We start from the raw sequence: 24347 nt of genomic DNA, 5'->3' as shown, positions 1-24347 counted from the left end.
TCCAGCTGAGAAGCAGCTGTGGCTCACTAAAGGAGCAAGCCTGCGAGGTGATGTCTACTATCTTTGTGATAAACCTATATTGCCTAAGAACCTATATAGGACTGCTGCAAGTTTGAGCCACGGGCTCTGCCATGTCTCGACAGCTGGGATGGTGGCAGCAGTCGAACGGCAGTTTTTCACACTGGGATTCAATGCTTATTCAAAACATTTTTGTAAAGCATGTTTAATATGTTGTAAACATAATGCTCAGGGAAACCTCAGACCTAGGAGAGGAAAGTTTCCCAGACCCAGCTACCCATTTGAAGTAATCCATATGGATTTCATTGAGTTGTCTAACTGTAACACCTACAGGTACTGCCTGGTGATTGTGTGCCCGTTCTCAAAGTGGGTAGAAGTTGTCCCCACTAAGAAAGCAGATGCTATTTCAGTGGCTAAAGTGATATGCAAAAATGTGATCCCAGAGCATGGGATCCCCCAGACTATTTACAGTGACAATGGTCCTCATTTTGTGAATGAAGTAATTGAGAAAATGTCACAACATCTGGGGATAACGCTGAAAAACCATTGCTCATATCACCCACAAAGTGCAGGGCTGGTTGAAAGGACTAATGGCACAGTAAAGCTGAGACTCAGGAAAACAATGGAGGAAACAGGCAGAACATGGGTAGACTGCATTGAGCTAGTGAAAATGTATATGAGAATCACGCCAACTGATAATGGCCTAACGCCTTTTGAAATAATATATGGCAGGCCATTTAGAGTTCCAGTGTTTTGTAATGATAATGATAAAGCAGAAGAAGAAAACACACTAGCAGACTGGATGATTAAAATGCTGAAAAGCAAAGAAGTCATGAGTGCAAATAATCTGCCAGATGATTCTGTTTCTGTACAGGAAGAACGTCTGAAGCCAGGGGACTGGGTACTGATAAAGGTCATAAAGAGGAAGTGCTGGTCGAAGCCACGGTGGGACGGACCATACCAGGCTCTGCTGACAACACCAACTGCTGTGAAGATTGCAGAACGACCCACCTGGATACACCAAAGCCACTGCAAAAAGGTGACACACATCCAGGCCAGCTCGGAGTAAGTGGCAGGAAGACCGGGTACAAAGGGGGGGAAAGCCTCTAGGGCCCTTCGTCTCAATCCGGTGAAGAAACCAACTGAGCCACAGGTACTCATCAGAATGGCTGGTAAAGTGTTGTCTACCCTGCTGGGTGTAATGGCTTTGATGTCATCATGGTCAGCTGTGGAGACCCTGTATGTCCAAGGAAACCACACCCAATACCCTCATGGCTATTCTACAAACTTTTGGTGGCAGTTTATGAATACAACTGCTCACTTGAACAATAGGACGGACTGCTATGTGTGTGCTCATATGCCGTTATCCGCATATACATCTGGACTGTGGCCGTACAGCATACCAGAGGACAGGAGTTGGTGTCTGTTGGGCTTAGCAACTCATCCTGGCAACAGAGTCCTCTGGTCCCAGGCCAACTATAGTACACCTCTGAACATCACCTGGAGTAAGTCGCCACTTATAGATGTGAATTGTTCTGAGCAAACTGACTTATTGGCCTGGCCTCAAGTGTCAGACCCACTGCCAGACATAATATTGCTGAACAAGCTGAATACAGCTCAACTGCCGTTGTGTGTGATGAACAATGGATCACTGTCAGTGGGGGAGCTGCCGCTTCGTTTATGTGGATACATATACACCTACTGCCCTCCAGAGAATGAGAGCAGGTGTATGAAATGCTTGACCAGTGCAAAGTGAGCTGAGAACTTGACATTAAGGAGGACTGAATGCAAGTCCAACCGGGCTTACAGGATACCAGTAAAAGCAAAGAGTCAGAAGTGGACAGGATGTGCAAGGATGGTGCCGAGCAGTAAAGGAACAAGAGTTTTGGCTGATTGGTATTTCTTGTGTGGACATAAAGCCTATCTATCACTCCCTGAGGGATGGGGAGGATTGTGTGCCGTGGTGAAGTTATCGGATCATGTCTTCTTCATGGACAGAGTTGAACATCACCCTAGCAACCGACGGAAGCGTGAGGTGAATATAGCCTCACCTAACTCTTTTGGAGTGACAGTAGACACTGGAGTGCCACGAGAATTCCGCATTTGGAGTGGAGGAGCTAAATTCTTCCAAAGTTTGATCCCAAACATCGGAGTTGCAGAGGTGCGGGATCATGTGGAGATCAACCGATATGCCTTACTGCGACACATTAATCTCACTAAGACTCTGGGAACAGCCTTAGCGGAGGAGCAAAAGGCCATCAGAACGATGGTACTGCAGAACAGGCTGACCCTAGACTTGATAACAGCATCACAAGGAGGAGTGTGTAAGCTGATTGGAGAGACATGTTGTACGTTTATTCCGGATGGATATACGACTGGAGGAGACATCTATGAGGCACTGCAGAACTTAACTGCTCTGCAGAAATATGTGGCGGACCACACATCAGGAGGAGACACGTCACAAGGCTGGATAGCCTGGTTGACATCTGGACCATGGTGGAATATGTTTCTAAAGTTTTTGACTCCCATTCTTACATTATTGGCTTTGCTTTGCTTGTTTACAGGTTGCATTTTGCCATGTGTAAGATCGATGGTGAATAAAATGATTGCTAACACCTTTACCAATTTCATACTGTTGCAGCAGAGTGACATGGATGCTAAGGCTAATATGTGTGTATGAAATGAAGCCTGCACTGAAAATGTTGACAAGTGGTGTAGAGCTGAAGATATATATATGCCGTATAGCCTTAAAAAATGACAATACAGGGTGGTGATGATGGGTTTAGATTTTATTATTGTCATTTGTATTAGGAAATATTTAACCATATATTCTTAGAGGTGTATAATCAATTGTGTAGTGATAGGATGTGTGATCTTTAGCAGGCTGCAGGGGCTTGGTGTGTATTCCACACTAGAATGCACACCCACATCCTGGGAGCACGAGAGAGGTCGTACCTTCTCTTATTGTTTTATGGCAGGATTAACGTAGCTACGTCTGTTCTAGTCTAAGTGCTTTTTGTTTAGATGAACTGCTGGACTTCCTCACCATGTTATCTAGGGTGAACCATCTAGGGTGAAGGGGGGTCTACCCTCTTCCTGACCAAGGCTGTTATATGACCCTTTGATCAGCAGTACCCCACACACACACACACACACACACACACACACACACACACACACACAGTATTCTTTGTTCACATGTATACCTATGTGAGATGCTATATGTTAATGACCCTATGCATATTCATGTAACCACAATAAAAGGAGTGCTATGGGGAGCCTGGCTGAGAGTCTGATGGTGGTCAAGTGGTGGAACGACGCTTGGCTCCAGCCAGGTCTCCCTCATGCATGAGTAAACCAGAGAACTTTGGTGCCTTGTGTCTTGCTTTTTGCTGCGTAGCAGATTGTCCTTAACGTTCCAGTGGATAGGTTCAAACTACAAACCTATCACTTTCACTTCAGCTTCACCAACAACAGCACAAGCAGAGCAGCCCACTGCCTGCATGGCTGGGACAGCGCCCCCTGGTGACTGTAAACCACTACAACATGTAGACGGCCGTCTGCAGGCTGGATGTAGCACCACCGCAGAGACGTGCTGCAGCTCTGTTTAGTTACCCAGCTGACAGCAGAGGCTGTAGTTTACTGTTACCAACATGGAAAACTGAAGCTTCACCAGCTGGAGCTACAGAGCTGGAGAACAAAGGAGACTGAGAGGCCAGAATGATGTGGGAGGAAACATCAAGAGCCTGTTTGAAAGGAGACACATGTGGATGCTGTGCCAGTCTGTGGTCTGTCAGAAGTCAGCTGAGTCACACTGCAAGAAGCTGCAGAATCTCAGAGGAGGAGATTTGGAAGTGTTTGTGGGACAAACTGGACTCAAAGAAAGAAGATGTTTGTGAAGTCTTTGGTGGAGGTGAGCAGTGTGAAGCAGAACACATGCAGATGAATCAGGAGGTCAGCATCAGTGTCTCCTTGTGGTGGACGGTAAAAGAATCAGAGCCAACGCTCCCGTCCACCCTCGGCATGAAGCAGTGCTGTTTCTGAAACAGGAGGACAAGTCCAGAGAAGACAGAGGAAGCAAAGATGAGGGTGGGACAGGACAGCAGGACTTCCTTCACACCTGCAGCTCCATCACACTGCTGTAGCTCCTCTTCATCACACATGTACCTGCAGCCTGTCTTCGAGTCCAGGAGTCACCTCCACACAGTGTAGAAGCCTCCTGTGCAGACCATGGAGTCCAGCCTCTGTCAGGGAAGTCGGCACTAAAGCCTGAAAGACTTCAATCTGTTTCTGCTCCACCCGAGAAAGACCAGCACCGTACTTGTTGTGCATTCAAGGAGGGAACATCAGCGCTGCATCGTGGGAACAACACCGCAGGAACAAAGACACAGCACGGCCGATGAAGGACGAGGACAAAGGAAAGGTGAGTGAGAAGACCCTGGTGGTGTGGACGGACCTGCAGGGGCTCCAAGACTGAGGAGCAGAGACGTCCATGTACCAGCTGAGGATGCTGCAGTGATCCAGGGAGCTCGGTCCAATCTGAGGCCGTGTGAACTACGTGGACCACAGTTTCTTCACAGACTTCAGCCACGTGAACATCTGGAGATCCAACAGTGCACGAGCTGTGAGCCATCAGCTGTTTCTCTCATCAGCTGCTGTAATGAGAGCTGCTGGAATCATCTCGAGCAGCAGGAAATCACTGATGTTGTTTCTAACCAAAGATATGGGACTGAGCTCCGCTGAGCTCCTTCTACTTTCATCCAGATAGAAACTGCTACAGTCTGCTGATTATTGCTTTGCCTCCATCACACGAGCTCTTTATCCTGTTCTTCACTCTCATTGGTTCTTTGTCTGCTTGTTTTTACAACAGTAGTCTTCTGATTGGTCAAAGGAGACAATCAGCTGTGACTAAATGTAGCTCCTACAGCAGTGATGGGAATAACTACTGAAGCTAATCCAGTATCAAAGCTCAGGAATCAGCAGCTCCCACCTCGTTTTCTTTCAACAACTATTTTTAGCTGCTGTGTTTTTGTGTTTCTGCAGACCTCAGACATCCTGCTGCTCTGGACAACTTTTTCATTCTTTTGTATCATTATTTTGCTTTTCTTTTATTATTATGTTATATGTATTAATATGTGAAACACTTATTCTTTGTGTTTTTGCTTTGCTCCTGTCAAACTGCTTTAATAAAATCTGCTGCAGTCTAAACTGTGGACGTTCCCTTTTTAACCCTTTGTGAAACAATAAAGGTTTAAATCTGAGTATTCATCTATGTTAGTGTTTAATGGGTCTGATAGGTTGCTTTGGCCTTTCCCAGTAATATCTTCCCTTGCAGTCTGTGGTCCAGGCTTCTAAAACCATCCCAGGTTAACAAGAACTACAATCTAGAGGAGAGCTGCCATAACAGGTGTGACTGATGAGATCTGACCTGCAAGGTTACTCAGGTTTGTTTGTATCAGGACAAGCAGGGAAGCCGCCTGGACGTCAAAGTAGTTAGAGCTGGGCGAGTGTCCTCACCCACATCGGCTTCACAACTCTGCATCATCTACTGAGTAAGACTCAGAGCATCAGAGATTAGAAGGTCTACAAAGAGCTGAACCAGACTTCCTGTATAAAGGTTTTAGTTCCACAGATCGACAGTGTCAGCACAACTAAAACGTGGAGACTGACCTCAGAGTTTCAATTTGATGTTGTGGATTCTCCAGAAGAACACACAGCTGCTTCACTCCTGAATCCTGCAGCTTGTGGTCTCTCAGGTCCACCTCTGTGGGATACGAAGGGTTGAGCTTCAGCACTGCTTCCAGATAATCACAGCTGATCCCTGACAAATCACAGCTCTCCAATCTGTATAGAGAATGAAAGATGTAAGTTTATTAGACAAAGTGCTTGAAATCATTCAGTGTTTCATCATCTGTTCAGAGCTGAAGAAGGTTCAGAATGTAGAAGTTTAGAAAATGGAAACTCCAAACAGCTGAAGCCAACAGGAAGCAGCTTCAAACAAACACAACAAGAGAAAAAACTCTGAATGTTTCACATTAAAGTCGAACATTTCTAACAAGAGTGTTTTAAAGACAGAGTCACTGATGATCATCTTCTGCCCAGTAAAACTTTGGGTTTCCTCATGTGAGTGTTAATGATGCACAAAGACTGTGAGTGCAAAGAGGGAGCGAGGAGGATGACAGAGAGAAGGTACAGGAGCATCAAGAACCCGGCGAGGAAATGAGCAGAAGGACTTTGGAGCCTGTTGGATTGAAGCTTTCACAGAGACGTGTTTGACTGGACACCACCAGGACAGACTTTTAATCCCAGGATTTGGATGAGCTTTCTGTCTTTATGGTCACAAATGATGCTGTAACTCTGTGAATGTCCTGGAACTGTCAGCAGTGTGGTTACGTCCTTTTGACCTGAGTTTCCACAGCTCTTATAACAGCAGTGTACATTCAGACTGAGACACGCTTCAGTCTGTATGGACCTGTTTCTGTAGCTGCCACCATCATTCTACGGTCGTGTCCAAATTCATGGGCTGCATCCTCCCGAGGACCCGGCCTTTGCGGTCTACGTGGGCTGGGTCCTCAGAAGGTCGGGTAGGCTGGAAATAAACGGCTGGGGAAATTGGACGGTCTAGCCTTCTGATTAGCGTCACCGCTGTCTCGGTGGAGTTTAATAAACTCAGCCGTCTGCTCCTTGCTATCTAAAATATAACAGGACACTGGCGTAAATTCTCGACCGTCTCATACTTCTGTTTAATCAGTTTTCTGTTTGACGTTTAGTCAGCTCTGTAAAGACCAAGGAGGAACCCACCTGGGGGATTAATAAAGTTTTATTTTATCTAATCTAATAACTTTAATCTCAGCCAAACCGATTTACTCACGAACAAACAAAACACTGAAAAAAGCCAAACAATAACATTTTGAGGTTGTCTAAGTGACTTATATATCACGTTTAACCTGAGTAGCGAAAGTCCGCGGTGATCTGAAAATGATGTGCCGGGAGTTGTGCCGTTCTCGGCGGCTTCTGTGTCCCTCGAGCTCCCGGCGAGCTATCGAGCTGGTGGGTAGCAGACGTCTCCGAAAACGTCGAAGCACTTTTGCAAATATGCGGTATCTTGATAAACCGAGCAGATATTTGATGTTTACACAGCTACTTTCTCGCCTGAAAATATGTTAAAAGTTTATTTTGTGACCGAAAAAGATTAGTATGAGTAATTTTAAAACTTAGTAGCGGCCGCCATTGTTGGAAACTGGAGTTTGGCTGGGCCGCGCTATGAATTCTGGGATATGGTAGGCCACGAAGGACACACCCGACCCATCCTTCAAATTCGGGGAAAAGGAGGACGCATTTGTTGGCTGCATTCGGAGGAGTCTACGAATTTGGACAGCCTTCGACGTGTCGCTGTGACGTAATCGGTCTACAAATGCGGCCTCAGGAGGATGCAGCCCATGAATTTGGACACGACCTACATGTTTGTACATCAGCTTATCAAATACTGTCTGCTGTCTTCATTTATTACTCTTCACCTGCTTCACTGTCACTGTGTGGGCGGAGCTGTCTGAGCCCTGCCCACACAGACACAGCTCCTCTCTGGAGCAAAACTTCTGCTTCATCTCCGCCTCTTTTCTTCATCCTCCACCTCTCTTTTCTCTTCTTCGGTGTTCTGCAGCCACAGAGCCTCACAGCCGTTAGCACGCCCATACCTGAGCAGCTAGCATTACCCAGCATGCCGTGCAGCAGTGTCAGTTTGTAAATGTGCAAGAATTCCTGCTCCAAACTGTTTCACAGAGTGCTGTGTGCCGTGACCTTTGACCTGCTAAAGACAGTCAGCTGTGGATTATTCATTGTTGTGTCTGATACTTAGAACTGTGAGGAAGAAGCTACACAGTTAATCAGGGTCCCCTCTCTCTGAATCAGGAAAGGTGGGCAGGCCGCGTGTGGGCCGCGGGCCATACGTTGAGTATCACTGTTTGAAATGTGAACATTGTTCTGCTGCAGTCAATGGACTAAACCAGAGAAGAAGAAAACAGACTTTACCATGAAGATCCTCAGTGTGGATCAGTATAATATCAGCCTGATGTCTGCAGTTTAGTGTCAGCACAACTTTCACATCATATTCATCTCAGCACAACTAAAACATGCTGACTGACCTCAGAGTTTCAAATCGACATCGTGGATTCTCCCGAAAATCACACAGATGCTTCACTCCTGAACCCTTCAGGTTGCTGTAGGTTCCACTCAGGTCCACCTCTGTGGGATACGAGGGGTTGGACTTCAGTGCTGCTGCCAGATAATCAAGGCCAATATCTGACAAACCACAGCTCCACAATCTGTATAAAGAATGAAAGATGTAAGTTTATTAGACAAAGTGCTTGAAATCATTCAGTGTTTCATCATCTGTTCAGAGCTGAAGAAGGTTCAGAATGTAGAAGTTTAGAAAATGGAAACTCCAAACAGCTGAAGCCAACAGGAAGCAGCTTCAAACAAACACAACAAGAGAAAAAACTCTGAATGTTTCACATTAAAGTCGTACATTTCTCATAAAAACAGGACAAAGACTTGACAAAGTCGTGTTTTTCCTTCCAGGAACCACATGGCTTCACTTTTAAAGGTGAAGTGTGACAGAAATGGACATATTTGAAGTCCAACACCTTTTTCCAGTCACATTATTAAAGCAGACAAACTACAAGCTCATTTTCATTCCAACAAGTCATCTTCTGACCTGGACTAACAACACTGGTCTCTATGTGCAGCTGGCTGTGAGACCAGTGCTCAGGGAGCGTCTACAAAGTGCAACACTGAAAGAACATCACACACTCATTTGCTTCCAGCACTTTCACACAATCATCTACTGTCATTATTCATGTTCCTGCTCCTCTGGATTCACACGGAGCCTCTGCTCATGCCGTTGCCATGGTGAATCATAGTATGTGGCTCCATAACTCAGACTGAGCATGCTCAGAGCTGATTGGCCCGACTCTGATCAGCTGATCTAGAAGAGGAAACTCTGCTATATGTACATTATTACATCTACACCTGAATCACAACACTCACACAAATATATCAACTGTGTTTAATATTTTGGCACGTAGATCATTTATGTGCTTCAGCTCTTCTTACATTTTACCACCAACGTGTTTCAAAAGGAGCAGCTTTTACTTTGAAGGCCAGCTGTCTGTGTTTCTTGTTTTCATTTTTGGATAATGGAACAAGTCGATGCTTCAGTGCTTTGAATTAGGAGTGGGTTTTAATAATCGATTCATCGATTAAAATCGATTCTTCTGACACTTCTGACACTTCTGTACGTTAGTGTATAAATGAATGTTAGACTGGGCTCCATGGAAACACTTGGACTGGTCTCAGCTGCCTTCTTTCTGTAGTCCTTTCTCTTCTCCAGCTTCTGTTTGAAATCCTCTCACAGAGCCTGAAACCTGCTTTGCTGTCATGTTTGGGCCTGTGTTCCTCTGCTTTAACACAAACCTCACCACAGCAGCTGTGTGGGTCGTCTCTGTAGCAGCCCGATCAGCTTCTGATACATGAACATCATCACAGCGCCTACCTTCACCTTTATTAGCTTTGACATTCATGTCTTTCTTTTCTCTGTCTGTTTCCACACAAGCTCAAAGTCTCTGTAGCCTGAAATATAGAAAAACAACAACAGCTGCAGTCAGTGAACTCACCTCAGAGTCTCCAGTCGACAGTTTGGACTCTCCAGTCCAGCACACAGAAGCTTCACTGCTGAATCCTGCAGCTCGTTGTTACTCATCTCCAGCTCTGTCAGATGGGAGGGGATGGACTTCAGGGCCGAGGCCACAACTTCACAATGAGTCTCTGAGAGTCGACACTGAGTCAGTCTGTGATCATAGAAAATATAAAATGTGTTATTATAAAAGCAGAAAGTCTGCATTATAAACACAGACTGAATGTATATGAAGACAAAACAGAGTGAGGTCATAATCTGATGAACATCTGCTCTTCACATCTGTGCTTCAGCTCCTCTTACTTTGTTTGACATGACACAACGATTGAGTCTCTCTCAGACCTGCAGACTTTTAATGAGAATCTTTGTTTGGCTTTAATCTGCAGATGAAGGAGGAAGATGGTGTCACATTTAGGCTTCCATAATGTCCACAGTCTGTCACTGAGATCTGATCCAGAGTCAGAGTGAAGACACACATGTGGACTGTTTCCTGTCTTGAATCCAGAACATTTTGAATGAGCTCAGCTCAGTGAAGAGTTCCAGCTGGAAAGATGATCTCTGTTTGCTACCTGCTGCTGTCAGGTACGACTGTTCACGTCCACACTCAGGAAAAATCTGCTGACTGTCACCAAACGGAGCAGAAATGTCATCACTGGACAATAATGATGAATGAACTCAGAGCTGCTGATATCACATCTGATTTCAGGGGAACTAAACTAAAAAGGGACAAATAGAAACAACCATCATGACTCTGTTTGACCTTCAGATCAGAAACTATGGTTCAGAACAGCAGCAGGATTTCAGGCACTGTCACATCCTCAACATCCATATTCCAAATGCTCTTCCTGACAGGACACTCTTTGTTCCCACTCAGGGAGTTTCCATGTGTACAAATCATTTCTGAATCTCAGTAGACTGGGAGGTTTTTCCATCTCATGAATCTCTTTCCTAACATCAAACTAGATAAATCAAACAAAGGAACTGGAGTCTGTCTAATTTCTGACCCCAGTAAAGTTTGTACTGGGATACCCCGACATACTCTCTCTCCATCTGCTCCCACAGCCTCATATTCACAGCTGGCCCTTCTCTCAGCATCCACACTCAGGGTGGGGGCAGGGTCAACACCAGTCAAAACCATTGCTTTGGCCTTATGGCCATTTTATTAGTGTTCGTTTCTGAGTAACAAGCAGGCCTACGCACAGGTGTTTGGACATGTGTGGACCCGACCTACACTTAAACTTCTTAAATCCTCTGTTTCTGTGTCACCAGCTACACTTTTAATATTCATATATTCACTCCGACATTTTTGGGGAGCGGTCAGAGCTCGTACACTGCAGACAAACATGTCTCCCAGCACACAGCTGACTGTCAACTCTCTGAGATTGGATATGATTCATTTAGATTATATCTGTAAGGTGAAGTTTATCTCGGTGTTTATTTGTTCCTGAGGAAGTCAGCTCGGCTCAGATTAAACTTTAATAACTGAACAATTTCAATGAACCTTAACGCCTCCCTGGAGCATATATGGAACTGAATCAGTCACTTTTCTTTATTTCCTGATGTTCATATGTGACATACATGTTTTAACCATTAATTTGGAATTAAACTGACATTTAATATATTTTAAGGAGGAAAGAGAAATTTCACCAGAGGATGTTGATGCTGTTCATGGAGACTGAAGACAGAATGATTTATCTGTCTTAATATTTCTGCTGCTCTTTCCTCAGGTGTAAAAATATTTTAACTGTTGGTTTTAATTCAAAATCAATGGTTAAAATGTTAAAATACCAACAAACTTGTGGCGTTAGTGTTGATATTCTGTGAGTTACTTAAAGAGATCACACAGGTACAGGACATATTTTATGTTCAGGTTTATGCATGTTTGCGGTGAGATGTGCATGTAGTGGGCTGTTATGTTGCAAACTGTGTGGATGTGTTTGGGAACAGAAAGATTATTTTACTGCATAAAACGGCGCTGATCAGCTGTTTCTGCCGCTGACACACTCGGCCGGTGAACCACCTGACTCACACAGGCTCTCCTCCTCCACAGTCCTCGTTTATGAAGAGCTTTGCAAACACAACATCACGGCTAACAGCTGGATTCTCCCGTTTCAGTGCCAAACAGCCACTTCCTGCTACAGACAGTAAAGTGGACAGTTCGGCGCTAAACACGTTTTTAAAACTTTAAGCTCTTATTTGTTAAAGCCAGCTTCACAGACAGATCTGTGTCAGTGTTTTAGAGCAGGGCTCAGTGGTGTAAACCAGCCTTTATATGTGTTTCATCTCCATTTTTACATTAAACTGAACCAAAACACTGAAACCTTCACCTGATATGTCTGTGTAGGTTCTCATCATACAGTCATGGTAATCTAAGGAGCCTGGAAAGAAAAGTGACTTCTTTAAGTTTCTTGAAGACGTTTCATCTCTCGAAACCTCTGCTGATAATCACCCACACCCTTTTTCACAGCTTGGCTGATGTGATGAGCCACATGATCAATAGTTGGTCAGCGACCCTCTTAAGGGACACTCCCACTAGGATTAAAATCTGGGACTCTCCACTTTTTGGTTTTAGAAGTGAAGAAGCTGAATGTTCGGATTAAACATCTTCAAGACACTTAAAGCAGTGCACTCGCTTTTCTTTCTAAGCGGCCTTTCTTAGATCACCTGATATAACCTGAGTAAATTATGTCGGGTTTGAAAACTCTGCAGCATGACCCGGGTGTTGCTGGTGGCATCATGAGCTTAGACCCCTCAGTCAGCTCGGTCTGAAGTCATCGTCAGCACTAACAGGCACAAATAGGCTCTAATGTGACAAACTGACCCGACATTTAAAGAGTGCCCACTACAGTCTCAGCTAAAACATATTAAAATGTGCAACGCCAAGGACTGTACACTGGACTCCATTTCAGTGCAAAATAATAAAACAAAGTAAATCCATCCAATCTCCTCTGCCTGTCCTTATCATCAATAAAAACAATTAATAAAACAGAAAATCATAGAAACAGTCATCTTTGTTATTGCATCATCACACATCAGTTCCCAGTAACTAGTCAGAATGAGACGTTGTTTTCATCTTTCTCACACTCATCTCACTCCCCGGTCACAACAGGTGGTGACTTTAACAGGTGTTACAACCTGGCTCAAAGCTGCAAAAGAGGGCGGAGACTGAAAACAGAGACTGGTTTCATTTTGAAGTTCTTAATAACCTCGGCTAAAGATGACACCAGACAGCGTGACAGGGTCTGACAACGAGTGGTGGCGTCGTCCTAGCCGACCTCGGCAGTTATTCACACGCCGTGACCAAAAACTCCTGCAGTGTGACAGCAGACAGAGGAGGAGTCACAGAGGAGCGTAACAGCTGTGACAGATGCAACAGGAGGACGAGCTCCAACAGTAAACACACTGAAGACAGGAAAGCAGTCACGAGTGATGTTGGTCCTGTTTTTATCTCCACTAAAACCTCTCTAACGTCACATGTAACAGAACACAGACACATCTGATTATCAGGGACCACGACCCACATCTTTGCCTCACTATGTTTATAAGAAGAGACTGAAAATAATGATTCTCCCAACACATCACCAACACTTTTATGGCAAACAGATAATAGTGAGTGACAAGAGGTGAACTGTTTCATATGCAGTTATCAGGGTAAATACATTTAAACCAAAGACACTGGAAGAGTAAAGGAAAGGAACTGAAGGTGACAATTCAAGAAGCTCAACAGAAGTCAAATGTAACAGGATCAAGATTCCCTGTTAAAATATACTATGTTAATAATAGTGTATAGTACAATAGTATACTATACACTGTTATTAGTATAGTAGTATACTTGTCACACAGTGGAAATTTGTGTTTTTATGTTTTATCAATCTGTGTATTGGTACATAGTGTTGATTTTATTTGCATGATTTTATTGTGATATTTATATTGCATGGTTTTATCCTCATACTTATATTATGTGTGTTAATGTTGTTGTACCATATTCCTTTAATCCACTGAGGACTAAACAGATGGGGGCGTTCCCCAAGGTGGCCTATCAGCTGCCAGATTGACCTGTTAAAGGGGATGGTGAGCGCAGAGACAAGAGGAGCGACGCACGAAAGGTGAGCAGGAGAAAAAGGAACGCGTGTAAGCCCGCACGTGTGTTGAAGGAACTGCTGCCTGACTGTGGGGCGCCGCGAGTCGTTCGGCGATCCAGTCCCAACTGCAGGAACAGCAACAGTGGGTGGCGATGGCCCTCAATTCACAACAGGGCAGGGATGCCCCTCTGCCTGCATCTGACGGTGCTACGAGGGAGGCCGTGTGCAGGTGTGGAGTGGGGCGAGACTGTGCGGCGACGCGCTGTCAGGAGACAGGTCTGCGACAGGAGCCCCCTCCTTGTTCTTCTGGCCGGCGTGGTTTCCATCCCGGAAGAGAAATTCCTCTCCTGTTTCAGATAAGGCACATTCGCCCGCGTGTGGCTGTACTGTGGGATTATGGGACTGTGGGAGGGTAATTTTAGCATATGGAAAACATTTTTTTAGCTTTGTTTTAATAGTGTATAGTTATTTCTGCCGGCAGGGTTTTTAGCGCATTGAGAACACTCTTTTTATTGTATACGGGGGATTTTAACTTGTATTTGTGATTCTGGCTGTGTTTTTTATGGAAATAAATGGTGTGTGTTCAAAGCCAGCTTAGTTTCTGTGCCCTGAGCGCTGACCCGCTTGCTCCCCTTCCTCTTGTATGTGAACGGACTTGGAGGTGAAGATTTAGGTCCACCAGTCTTAGCGGCTACATAATTTTGGCGTTTGTCGACAGGATACAAGTTTGGGAGCAGTGTTCAGTACCTGGGGTACAGATATAGATGATAGAATGCTAAGTGTTTAAATCAGCTACCCTTGTTGAGGGTTGTGAGCAAGGGGTGTACAGAAAAGACGTTTTATTGCCACGTGAGTATTCATGAGTAGTGTTCATCCACAAGGGATATCAGAGGAGCTGAGCTGAGAGGAGTCAGTGTTCTGATAATCCCATACATTAGCTATGCTATGTGGTCACGAAATGGAAGAACAGCAGGTTACCTGGATGTGGCAATTGGACTGTATAACTCACCTATGCTGTAACTTTTCTAGGATGCATTCAAAGGAACTCGTTGGTAGCAGATTATTGCTGATGTTTCATGTGTTATGTGTAAAGAAGGGACTACCAGAGACACAGTAGCCAGCAAGGCCAAGTGTTGTTCAGCCACCCTCCTGGACAGAACACCTGAATGTTGTGACAGGGACTGTCACAGTTAAAATATGGGGGGATGTCACACAGTGGAAATTTGTATTTATCTTGTATATTGTTTTTATTCTGATTTTTAGTGTTTATTTATGAGTGACGTTTTATTTGCATTGTTTTATTCTGTTTCTATTGCATGGGCTTTAGTGTTTTATGTGACATAGTTTTTAATCCACTGTGGACTGGCTACACATGGGACAAATTAGCTGATAGGAACCACCTGCTGAGGCATGGGTGTGTCAGCTGTGTAAAGACCTTTTAAAAGCAGGCTAGCTGAGCACTGAAGGAGAGAAGCCCAAGACTGGAAGGCTAATGCTAGATGGCCAGCGTGACACAGCGACCCAGTCCTGACCTCATGGAACGGCAACAGTAGGAGACAACGCGTGTGATTGGCAGCAGGTTTACTATCTGTTATTTTACAGGACACTGATGCAAGGGGAGCTGTGGCGGTGGTCGCATGATGGATTCGGGTGCAGAACGCAAGCTGGGCTGGGATATGATGGGCCAGTGGAAGGACAAGATGGGAGGCTCTTGCTTGTCTGCCGAAGACGGGGCTGGCGTGGACTCTGCTCTAAAGCCGGAATTCCTGGCCTGCTGATGGACCCATAATGAACATGTGGCATAATTATAGCAGGGGTTTGTTAGTGAATATAGAAAATGGTAGTTTTACGGGTTCTAGGATTGTTTTATTTAGTTTTACTAAATTGACAACCTTGTATCACGTACATTTTAAGGGTGTTTTTATTTGTGCTCCCTGGCCCAGTAATAAACTGTTCCTGATCAGACCTGCTTCATCTCTGTGCCCTCGGTGTCTGACTCGCTTGTATTTTAAAGAAGCTTTCTTTTTAGAGGACATTCTGGCGCGACTGCTTTAGTGTCCCCATGTGTTACATACTATGCTAATAATAGTGTACAGTATAATCCTAAATCTGCAAATGTTGAAAACTTCTATACAATCTCAATATTATGGAGGATCAGAAGAGTCAAAACACATCAAAATACATTTCATGCTTCATTAATAAATTGTGCAATAAAACATGAGTACATTTATTTCATTTTAAAAAACATTTTTGAATTCCAATTTTTAAAATGATTTTAAAATCTTTTAAAAAATAAAATCAAAGATTTACTTTGTACATTTAAAATGGTGATTCCACTCCTCATTTGAAAATCCATTTCTTCACTGCATTTCCCTTTCCTGTTAGCTCAGGATTACCATATTAGGTATTAGCTGACCTCTGACCTTATATTCCACTTGTGTGGTGTCAGAGTCTCGTCTCTGTTTTCACAGAGGATGTGGTTCTGTTGGCTTCATCAGGTGATGGCCTCCAGCTCACAGTGGAGCTGTTCTCAGCAGAGTGTGAAGCCGTGTGAATGAGGATCAGCATCATGGTCCTCAGCTGGGAAAGGGTGGAGTGCCCACTCTGGCTCAGAGACAAGTTCCTGCCCCAGGTGGAGGAGTCTGAGTATCTCAGGGTCGAGTAAAGAAGGGGGAGGGGAGCAGGAATCAACAGACAGACTGTTGCTGCGGTAACAGTGAGGTGGACGCTGTACTGGTCTGTCGTGGTGAAGAGAGAGAGAGCTGAGCCTGACAGCGAAGCTCTAAATTTACCGGTCGATCTACGTCCCTGCCCTCACCTATGGTCACGAGCTGTGGGCAGTGACGGGAAGAACCAGATCGTGGTTACAAGTGGGGCAAATACATTTTCTCTGAAGGGTAGCTGGTGTCTCCCTTGGAGACGGGGTGAGGAGAATCCCCTTCACAAAAACTAATCAAGTGAACAAGACTCTCCAGGAGGGAAACATTTAAATATCCAAGTCTACCATAAAGAGAAAACTGCATGAAGGTAAACACAGATGGTGCATTACAATTCACTGCATGTGTTTTACATGAAGAATGGAGGATATACCGTCCACTTTCACTCTGTCTTTAGCAGCAAGTGGCTCTTTGTTGTTTGGCTAGCTGCACTGAAACAGGAGAATCCAGCTGTTAGCCGTAATGTTGGTGTTTGTAAAGCACTTTATAACCAAGGACTGTGTTTTTAATTTAAACATTAAACTATTAACCGACACTGATCAATGATGTAATGATCACATCTGGACTCACCGAGCCTTTCTGCAGTTCCTCACAGCTGGAATCAGTCTCAGTCGTCCCTCCTTTGAAGCTTTGTACTTCTGCAGGTCAAACTCATCCAGAACCTCCTCTGACATCTGCAGCATGAAGGCCAGAGCTGAGCAGTGGATCATAGAGAGGTCCTTTGACCTTTTCTTTGACTTCAGGAACTCTTGGATCTCCTGATGTACTGAGAGGTCGTTCATCTCCATCAGACAGTGGAAGATGTTGATGTTTCTGTCAGGACAGGAATTAAACTTCTTGTTATTCTTCAGGTTCTTGATGACTCTCTGGATGGTTTCTGGACTGTTCTCTGTCTGACCCAGCAGACCTCCTAAGAGTCTCTGGTTGGACTCCAGACAGAGGCCATGAAGGAAGCGGACAAACAGGTCCAGGTGGCCATTTTTACTCTGGAGGGATTTCTCCATGGCTCGTTTAAGGAAATCATCCAGAGATGATTCGTTGTATTTTTTTCCCAGGAAGTCCTTCAGCACCTCTGACTTCCTGTTGGTGAAACAGTGGAACATGTAGACTGCAGCCAGAAACTCCTGGATGCTCAGATGAACAAAGCAGTAGACTGGTTTCTGGAAGATCACACACTCTCTTTTGAAGATCTCTGTACAAACTCCTGAGTACACCGAGGCCTCTGTCACATCCAGACCACACTGCTCCAGGTCTTCTTGGTAGAACATGATGTTTCCTTTCTCCAGATGTTCAAACGCCAGCCTCCCCAGCTTCAGAAGAACTTCCCTGTCAGCCTCCGTCAGCTCCTGTGGACTCGTCTCATGTCCCTCGTGGTACTTGTTCTTCTTCCTCTTTGTCTGAACCAGCAGGAAGTGTGAGTACATGTCAGTCAGGGTCTTGGGCAGCTCTCCTCTCTGCTCTGTAGTCAACATGTGCTCCAGAACTGTAGCAGTGATCCAGCAGAAGACTGGGATTCTACACATGATGTGGAGGCTCCTGGATGTCTTCATGTGGGAGATGATTCTGCTGGACAGCTCTTCATCACTGAATCTCCTCCTGAAGTACTCCTCCTTCTGGGCGTCAGTGAAGCCTCGTACTTCTGTTAGCCTGTCAACACATGTAGGAGGGATCTGATTGGCCGCTGCAGGTCGGGAAGTTATCCAGACGAGAGCCGAGGGAAGCAGATTCCCCTGGATGAGGTTTGTCAGCAGCTGGCTGACTGATGACTTCTGTGTGACATCAGACAGCAGCTTCCTGTTGGTGAAATCCAATGAAAGTCTGCTTTCATCCAGGCCGTCAAAGATGAACAAAAGCTGAGAGACAGCCAGCTTCTCTGCTGTGACCTTCTGTAGTGTTGGATGGAAAACATGGAGCAGCTCCAGAAGACTGTACTGCTCCTCTCTGATCAGGTTCAGCTCCCTGAATGAAAGCAGAACCACCACACTGACATGTTGGTTCTCCAAGCCCTCTGCCCAGTCCAGAGTGAACTTCTGCACTGAGAAGGTTTTTCCAACACCAGCCACGCCGTTGGTCAGAACCACTCTGATGGGTCTCTGTTGGTCAGGTAAGGCTTTAAAGATGTCCTGGCACCTGATTGGAGTGTCATGGAGGGCGTCCATCTTGGAAGCTGTCTCCAGCTGCCTCACCTCATGTTGGCTATGAACCTCTTCACTCTGTCCCTCTGTGATGTAGAGCTCAGTGTAGATCCTGTTGAGGAGGGTTCTACTTCCTGTTTCATCACTTCCTTCAGTCACACGTTCACATCTCCTCCTCAGACTGATCTTATGTTCATCTAAAACCTCCTGCAGACCAACATCTGCTGAAAGAAAGAAAAACAGAAAGAAAACTCTTCAATGTCTGAACAACAACAAGAAGTCCAGTTTTCAGAAATGAGTCCATCAGCAGACAGATGTTCAGTCTTACTTTGTACACAGCTGCTCTGACTGGCTGTCTGCAGTCCAGCTCTGCTTCTGGATCTTTCTCCACACTGGGGACAGGACCAGTCTCCTGGTGAAGCAGACTGGTCCCAGTATGAGGAGATGCACTGTCTGCAGAACCAGTGTCCACAGCTGGTAGAGACTGGATCCTTCAGGACGTCCTGACACAAAGCACAGCAGGACAGCTGCTCCTCCTCACAGACACCACTCCTCTTCCTCTTCCTCCCTCTGTGAACACATTTCTTTATCACTAAAATCATTGACTGTCAGTGACAAACATCCAGATTTGATGACACTGTGCAGAAGCTCTGATGGTCACAGAGAAAAGTCAAAGTGGAGAAACTTGTGTTTGAGTTCAGAATCCAAGTTTCCTTTGCTGTTCCTGCCTGTCTTATTAAACACAGAGTGATCAGCCTACAAACTCCACAGTAAAAGCCTTCATCACAGAGCTGATTATGTCCTTCACTGGATGTACTGGAAGTTTGGGATCCATCACTCTGAACTGACCTTTGACCTCCTCTAAAAACTGTGGTGGAGCAGCTGTGTCACGTTCAGAGCTTTCAGCTTTATTTTGAAAGAGTTCAGTCATCAGGAAGTGAACTTCTGGGTTCTGATTTCCTTTCTATTATTTTACAGAAGTGAAGAAGAAGAACTAAAAGCTTTGAAATGATCTGAGTGATATTTTTGAACATTGCCACCAAATTGAGTTCAGCCTCCAGCAGTAACTTTGTTTCATGATGCCTCCCTGATGATGTGATGTTTGATTACAAACCTGTTTATGTGTTAGACATTAATCACATGAACACAGGCAGAAAAAAGAAGCCAATGAAACAAATGACAGAAACGTGTTCATTCACTGCCATGATCCATATTTTCTATGTACAGATGTTTGTAAAGAACACGTGTGCAGCGCTTTGTTCTGAGTATCTGCTGTCAGCACACAGTGCAGCAATAACTACAACCACACGTTTCTGTAGATCCTGAACATCAGCCTGGAGGAATCTGACCTCAGGTCTGCACACAGAGGAGCTTCACCTCTGGGATGATGCTGGCTTCAGCTCCTTCTACAATCAGGCAGAAGCTTCTGCACCATCAGGACACAAACAGAGAGGAGCTTCTATCCTCAGACCATCCAAGTCCTAAATCAGAACATGCTCCCCTCATAGCATCACCATCAGGGTTTAAACAGGACCTTACATCATGTTCTTGTCTCACTGTCATATTTCAGATCATACCTGATTCATTATGACGTCACACGCTGCTACACTGATCCTGCTGCTTCATTACTGCTGATATTACTCTGCTCACTCTGTTCAGTTACTCTGTTTACATCACTTTGCTCATTTGCTTTGTTCTGCTTGCACTGCTCTGTCAGTACATGCTGTGCTAATGTGGCACAAAGCACTTTAACATTACATCTGCACAATGTTTCATTATTTCATTTAATGATTGTTTCTAATGTTTTGTCCAGTCACAGGAGCAGCTCAGCACATTTCACTGTGTTGTACGTGTATGACGATGCCTGTGACAAATAAACAGCCTCGGACTCTTCAATCTTCTGCATTTCTTTGGAGATCAGCTCAGTGGCCTGTTGAGACCATCTTTCTATTTCTGATGACTCAGTTCAGATTATTATCCTGATACTTTCTTTTAAAATGTGATGAAATCATTTATCTGATGTTCTGACACAAATACACCAAAACGATCCCAAACAGCACAAACCACCACGTTACACACAGTGTAATAAAAATACAGGCAACTACAAATAAAAACACTTTAAAATATAAACTAAAATTACAAAGTGGTCACAGAATTTCAAACACCCGTAAATGAGTCAGCAGCTCTCTTACATGGTCAGCTGAGCTCCATGATTGAAGAACATTGTTGCTGCAGGTTCATCACTGAAATATGGAGGTGTGTCTTTGGACCAGTCACTCCTCACAGACACACAGCTGGATGCTGGAGACTGTGACCTCTGACCTCTGCAAACACAACCACATTGCATTCATTTCACATCAATTAGTACACCACAAAAGGCATGCAAGAAACACAGTATGAAGGCAAACTTCTGGCTTCAATAACATTCAACAGGTCAGGTGGAAACTTTTCTCAGATTTGATTCATGTTTTTATAGAACGATCCAGTTAAAAAAAATATACCATTAGGTCAGGGGTCAGCAACCTTCAGGACCCAAAGAGCCATTTGGAGCCAGTTTCCACGCAAAAGAAAACACTGGGAGCCACAAATACTTTTTGACATCTAGAATGAAGATAACACTGTATATACTGTTTTTTACCTTTATGCTTTGTGTGAACAACTAAGGTGTGTTGCTTATGAAATCCATGAAGTGCTACAGAGAAAATTACATGTTATTTATGTAATGAACACATTTGAACTCTTAAAGAAATATAACCAAAGGAAAGACACCCAGCTGAACTAAAATGATGTAGCAAACAAAAACTGCTGTGAGCCGCCACCCTTATATCTCCTTTGGGCTTTTGGAGCCTTGACCTGACTTTTAAAAAATAATTGGAAAAAAAGCTCTATGCTGCTGAAAGATGAAAAATAGATATTTGCAAAATTCTGCCTAAATATGTATTTTACCTGGTTAATGTGTGTGGCGGGGCGTGGTCTGCAGCGGCGAGGTGGACGCACCTGAGCGGCAATCACGCCTCGCCGCCTTAACGTCTGTGCTGTTGTGTGTCGGGCTGTGAGCTGCAAAGCTACAGCCGGCTGTGTGCGTACAGCAACCGTGTGTGAAAAGTGGTCAATAAAGAGAAGCTGAAAAGCGTGTTCATGCAAACATCGTCGGGTCTGCCGTGATATGTTTACAACGGGACTTCTGCTCCTGAACCTCTGCGCACAGCGTCTGCAGGTCGGGGCTGTACGAAGTCACTTTCATCTTTACAGGACTGTAAGCTGTCGTCTGTGAGGCGTGAGCGGTGTTTGTTTTTAACATAGTTCACGGTGGAGAACAGCTGCTGACATAATGTGGATCCGAAGATCCATAATTGGCCTACCTGGGGCTGAAAGTCTCGATAAATGCACGGCGTTTCGGCGGGTACACCGGCTTCCGCGAGTGTGACGCTTATTTGAACGATGAAAAAATAAAAAATATAATTTTATTTTTATATTTCAATATCACAATAATCTTCCAATTTAGAACTACAAGTTAAAAAAGAACATAAATAAAATACACTTCAGCTAAATACTTCTAATTTATTTTCCCAAACCACGAGGAGCCGCACTGTAAGGACTAAAGAGCCGCAGGTTGCCGACCCCTGCATTAGTGTTAGTCAATGTTGCAACTGAACTGAAAAACAAAAGATTTTGGTCAGGTCCAAAGAAACAAAGTCACTATTAATACAACACAACCCCCCCAAAAAGAGCCATGTAGACCCCGGGCTCTATGGGTCTTGTGCTCGGAGCTTGTTCCTGTGCTGCCATGATTAGTGCCTCTGTGCTGTCTTTCAGTCCAGCTTTGTTCAGCCACTGGTAGGATTTCTGGATGTCAGCCACTTCCTCTGCCTGCTGGTGGTGCAAACTGTGTTGTTCTGAGTTTCATTGGACGTCTTTGTCCAAAGCACCAGACAAAGGGCAAAGTAGATGCATTTGCATCAGCAGGAAAATACACCCCAAACTAGCATCATCATTATACAACTTTAACAACGGCCACTAAATGATACTTCATACACAGACCAGTGTTAGGTTAAGTTATGATGTCACTGGCAGAACATTTATATAAACAACCTTTGAACTCTGAGTCAGCAGCTCTCTTACATGGTCAGCTGAGCTCCATGATTGAAGAACATTGTTGCTGCAGGTTCATTACTGAAGACTGGAGGAAGTATTTCTTTGGACCAGTCACTCCTCACAGACACACAGCTGGATGCTGGAGACTGTGACCTCTGACCTCTGCAAACACAAACACATCACATGAATTACTGATTAATCTCTGTTTAAAATCTTTTAAGCAGCTGCAAACACACAAACTGGATGATGTGATGGTTTCTGTCAGTAATAGTTGTCTCAGATTAGAGTACAGACGGCTGCAGAGACGTTCACAGCAACAGAGAAGAAATCATTACCTTGGATTGCATTACTACTACGATTGATACTAGCATTATCGTACCCGGACCACCATTAGGAATCATTTATGATGTCACTGGTAGAACACATTTATAGAAACAACCTTTGAACTCTGAGTCAGCAGCTCTCTTACATGGTCAGCTGAGCTCCATGATTGAAGTTCACTGTTGCTGCAGGTTCATTACTGAAGACTGGAGGAAGTATTTCTTTGGACCAGTCACTCCTCACAGACACACAGCTGGATGCTGGAGACTGTGACCTCTGACCTCTGCAAACACAAACATCAATAACTGATCAGTTCTCTCTGACAGCCATATGATCAGCTGATCCCTCTGTGATATTGTGTCTGCCTCATAACGCTGACAGGTCAGCCAATCATCAGCCAGTTTTTCTGTCTCTGAATGAACTCAGTTTGTTCTCAGCTCTTCTCTCTGATTCTGCTGCACTGACTTCACTTAAACTTACAGAGTTCAGATCTTAGCAAGAAAACAAGTCAATAAAAATCAAACTCAGATCAAACAGTTTGAACCAATCACAGATCAATGATTCTGTCATGGTTATGTTGAAATGACTAATAAAGTTAGTAGTGTTCTTACATTATTGCTGCAGGTCCATGACTGTAAGGTGGAGGTGTTTGTGTAACCCCGTCACTCCTCACAGACACACAGCTGGATGCTGCTCCGTCCTCTTCCTCCATCTTCTTGATGTCAGGGTGGAGTTAGTCTGAAAGGTAAACACACACACTCAGAGGTGCTGTTGTACTGGAAGCATCACACTGACGGCTTTCTAATGTTGGAGCTTTGGCCCTAAAGTCCAAACCAGTTATTTTAGAGGCTCAAAGTCTTTAAAAAACACCAAAACCATCACATTATTTAATAAGTACATGATCAGGTGGATGAAGGAACTCAGTGTGTTTGGGATCATCATCATGGTGAGGAGCCCACATGTTACGGCTCCTTTGGAGAGAAGCTGAGGATCACTGCAGGAAGTGAGCTCATGAAACCAAACTGCTGTTTGTGAGCAGGATGACTCTGTTATTGGACCTGCTCTGTGTTCTACATATGATCAATACTTCAAATATCTGTAAACATCTCATCTTATATTTGTTGCACTTGGTCACATCTGTCTTTAAAAATAGATTTTTAATGTCACTGAGAGTTCTTTTCTACCTTTATTGATTTATTTTGGAATAAATTAAATATAAAGGTGCCAAAAACTGCCTGCAGCTTCAGCTCTGTGACAGGAAACTACTGTCAGGCTCAAAATGACTTCA

At 44.4% G+C, this 24347-nt stretch overlaps 1 protein-coding gene and 1 pseudogene across 2 annotated transcripts; one reads left to right on the top strand and one right to left on the bottom strand.

Annotated features, from left to right (window-relative positions):
* The first annotated feature begins 1166 nt into the window (after window positions 1-1166).
* LOC146608851 (uncharacterized) lies at window positions 1167-2698 on the top strand (annotated as a pseudogene).
* A 1625-nt stretch (window positions 2699-4323) lies between these two features.
* Window positions 4324-20990, bottom strand: LOC146608850 (protein NLRC3-like). Of its 2 annotated transcripts, XM_085348888.1 has the most exons (6): window positions 20836-20990; window positions 18972-19213; window positions 17079-18867; window positions 9690-9863; window positions 8160-8339; window positions 4324-5862 (listed from the first exon to the last, which is right to left on the bottom strand). In XM_085348888.1, the coding sequence occupies exons 1-6, from the start codon at window positions 20988-20990 to the stop codon at window positions 5670-5672; spliced, it is 2733 nt and encodes a 910-aa protein (XP_085205014.1). In that variant the 3' UTR covers window positions 4324-5669. The 2 variants fall into 2 exon arrangements, with proteins under 2 accessions (XP_085205014.1, XP_085205013.1); XM_085348887.1 differs by lacking the exons at window positions 4324-5862; window positions 8160-8339; window positions 9690-9863 and adding an exon at window positions 10101-10331.
* Window positions 20991-24347: the final 3357 nt, after the last annotated feature.

The sequence above is a fragment of the Diplotaxodon limnothrissa genome, linkage group LG23 (genome assembly GCF_057381915.1).
Source record: "Diplotaxodon limnothrissa isolate DT_005_m linkage group LG23, D_limnothrissa_male_GT1.1, whole genome shotgun sequence".
Taxonomy (NCBI): Eukaryota; Metazoa; Chordata; class Actinopteri; order Cichliformes; family Cichlidae; genus Diplotaxodon; species Diplotaxodon limnothrissa.
The sequence above is the reverse complement of the archived record's forward strand: the minus strand, read 5'-3'. Positions and strand labels throughout refer to the sequence as shown.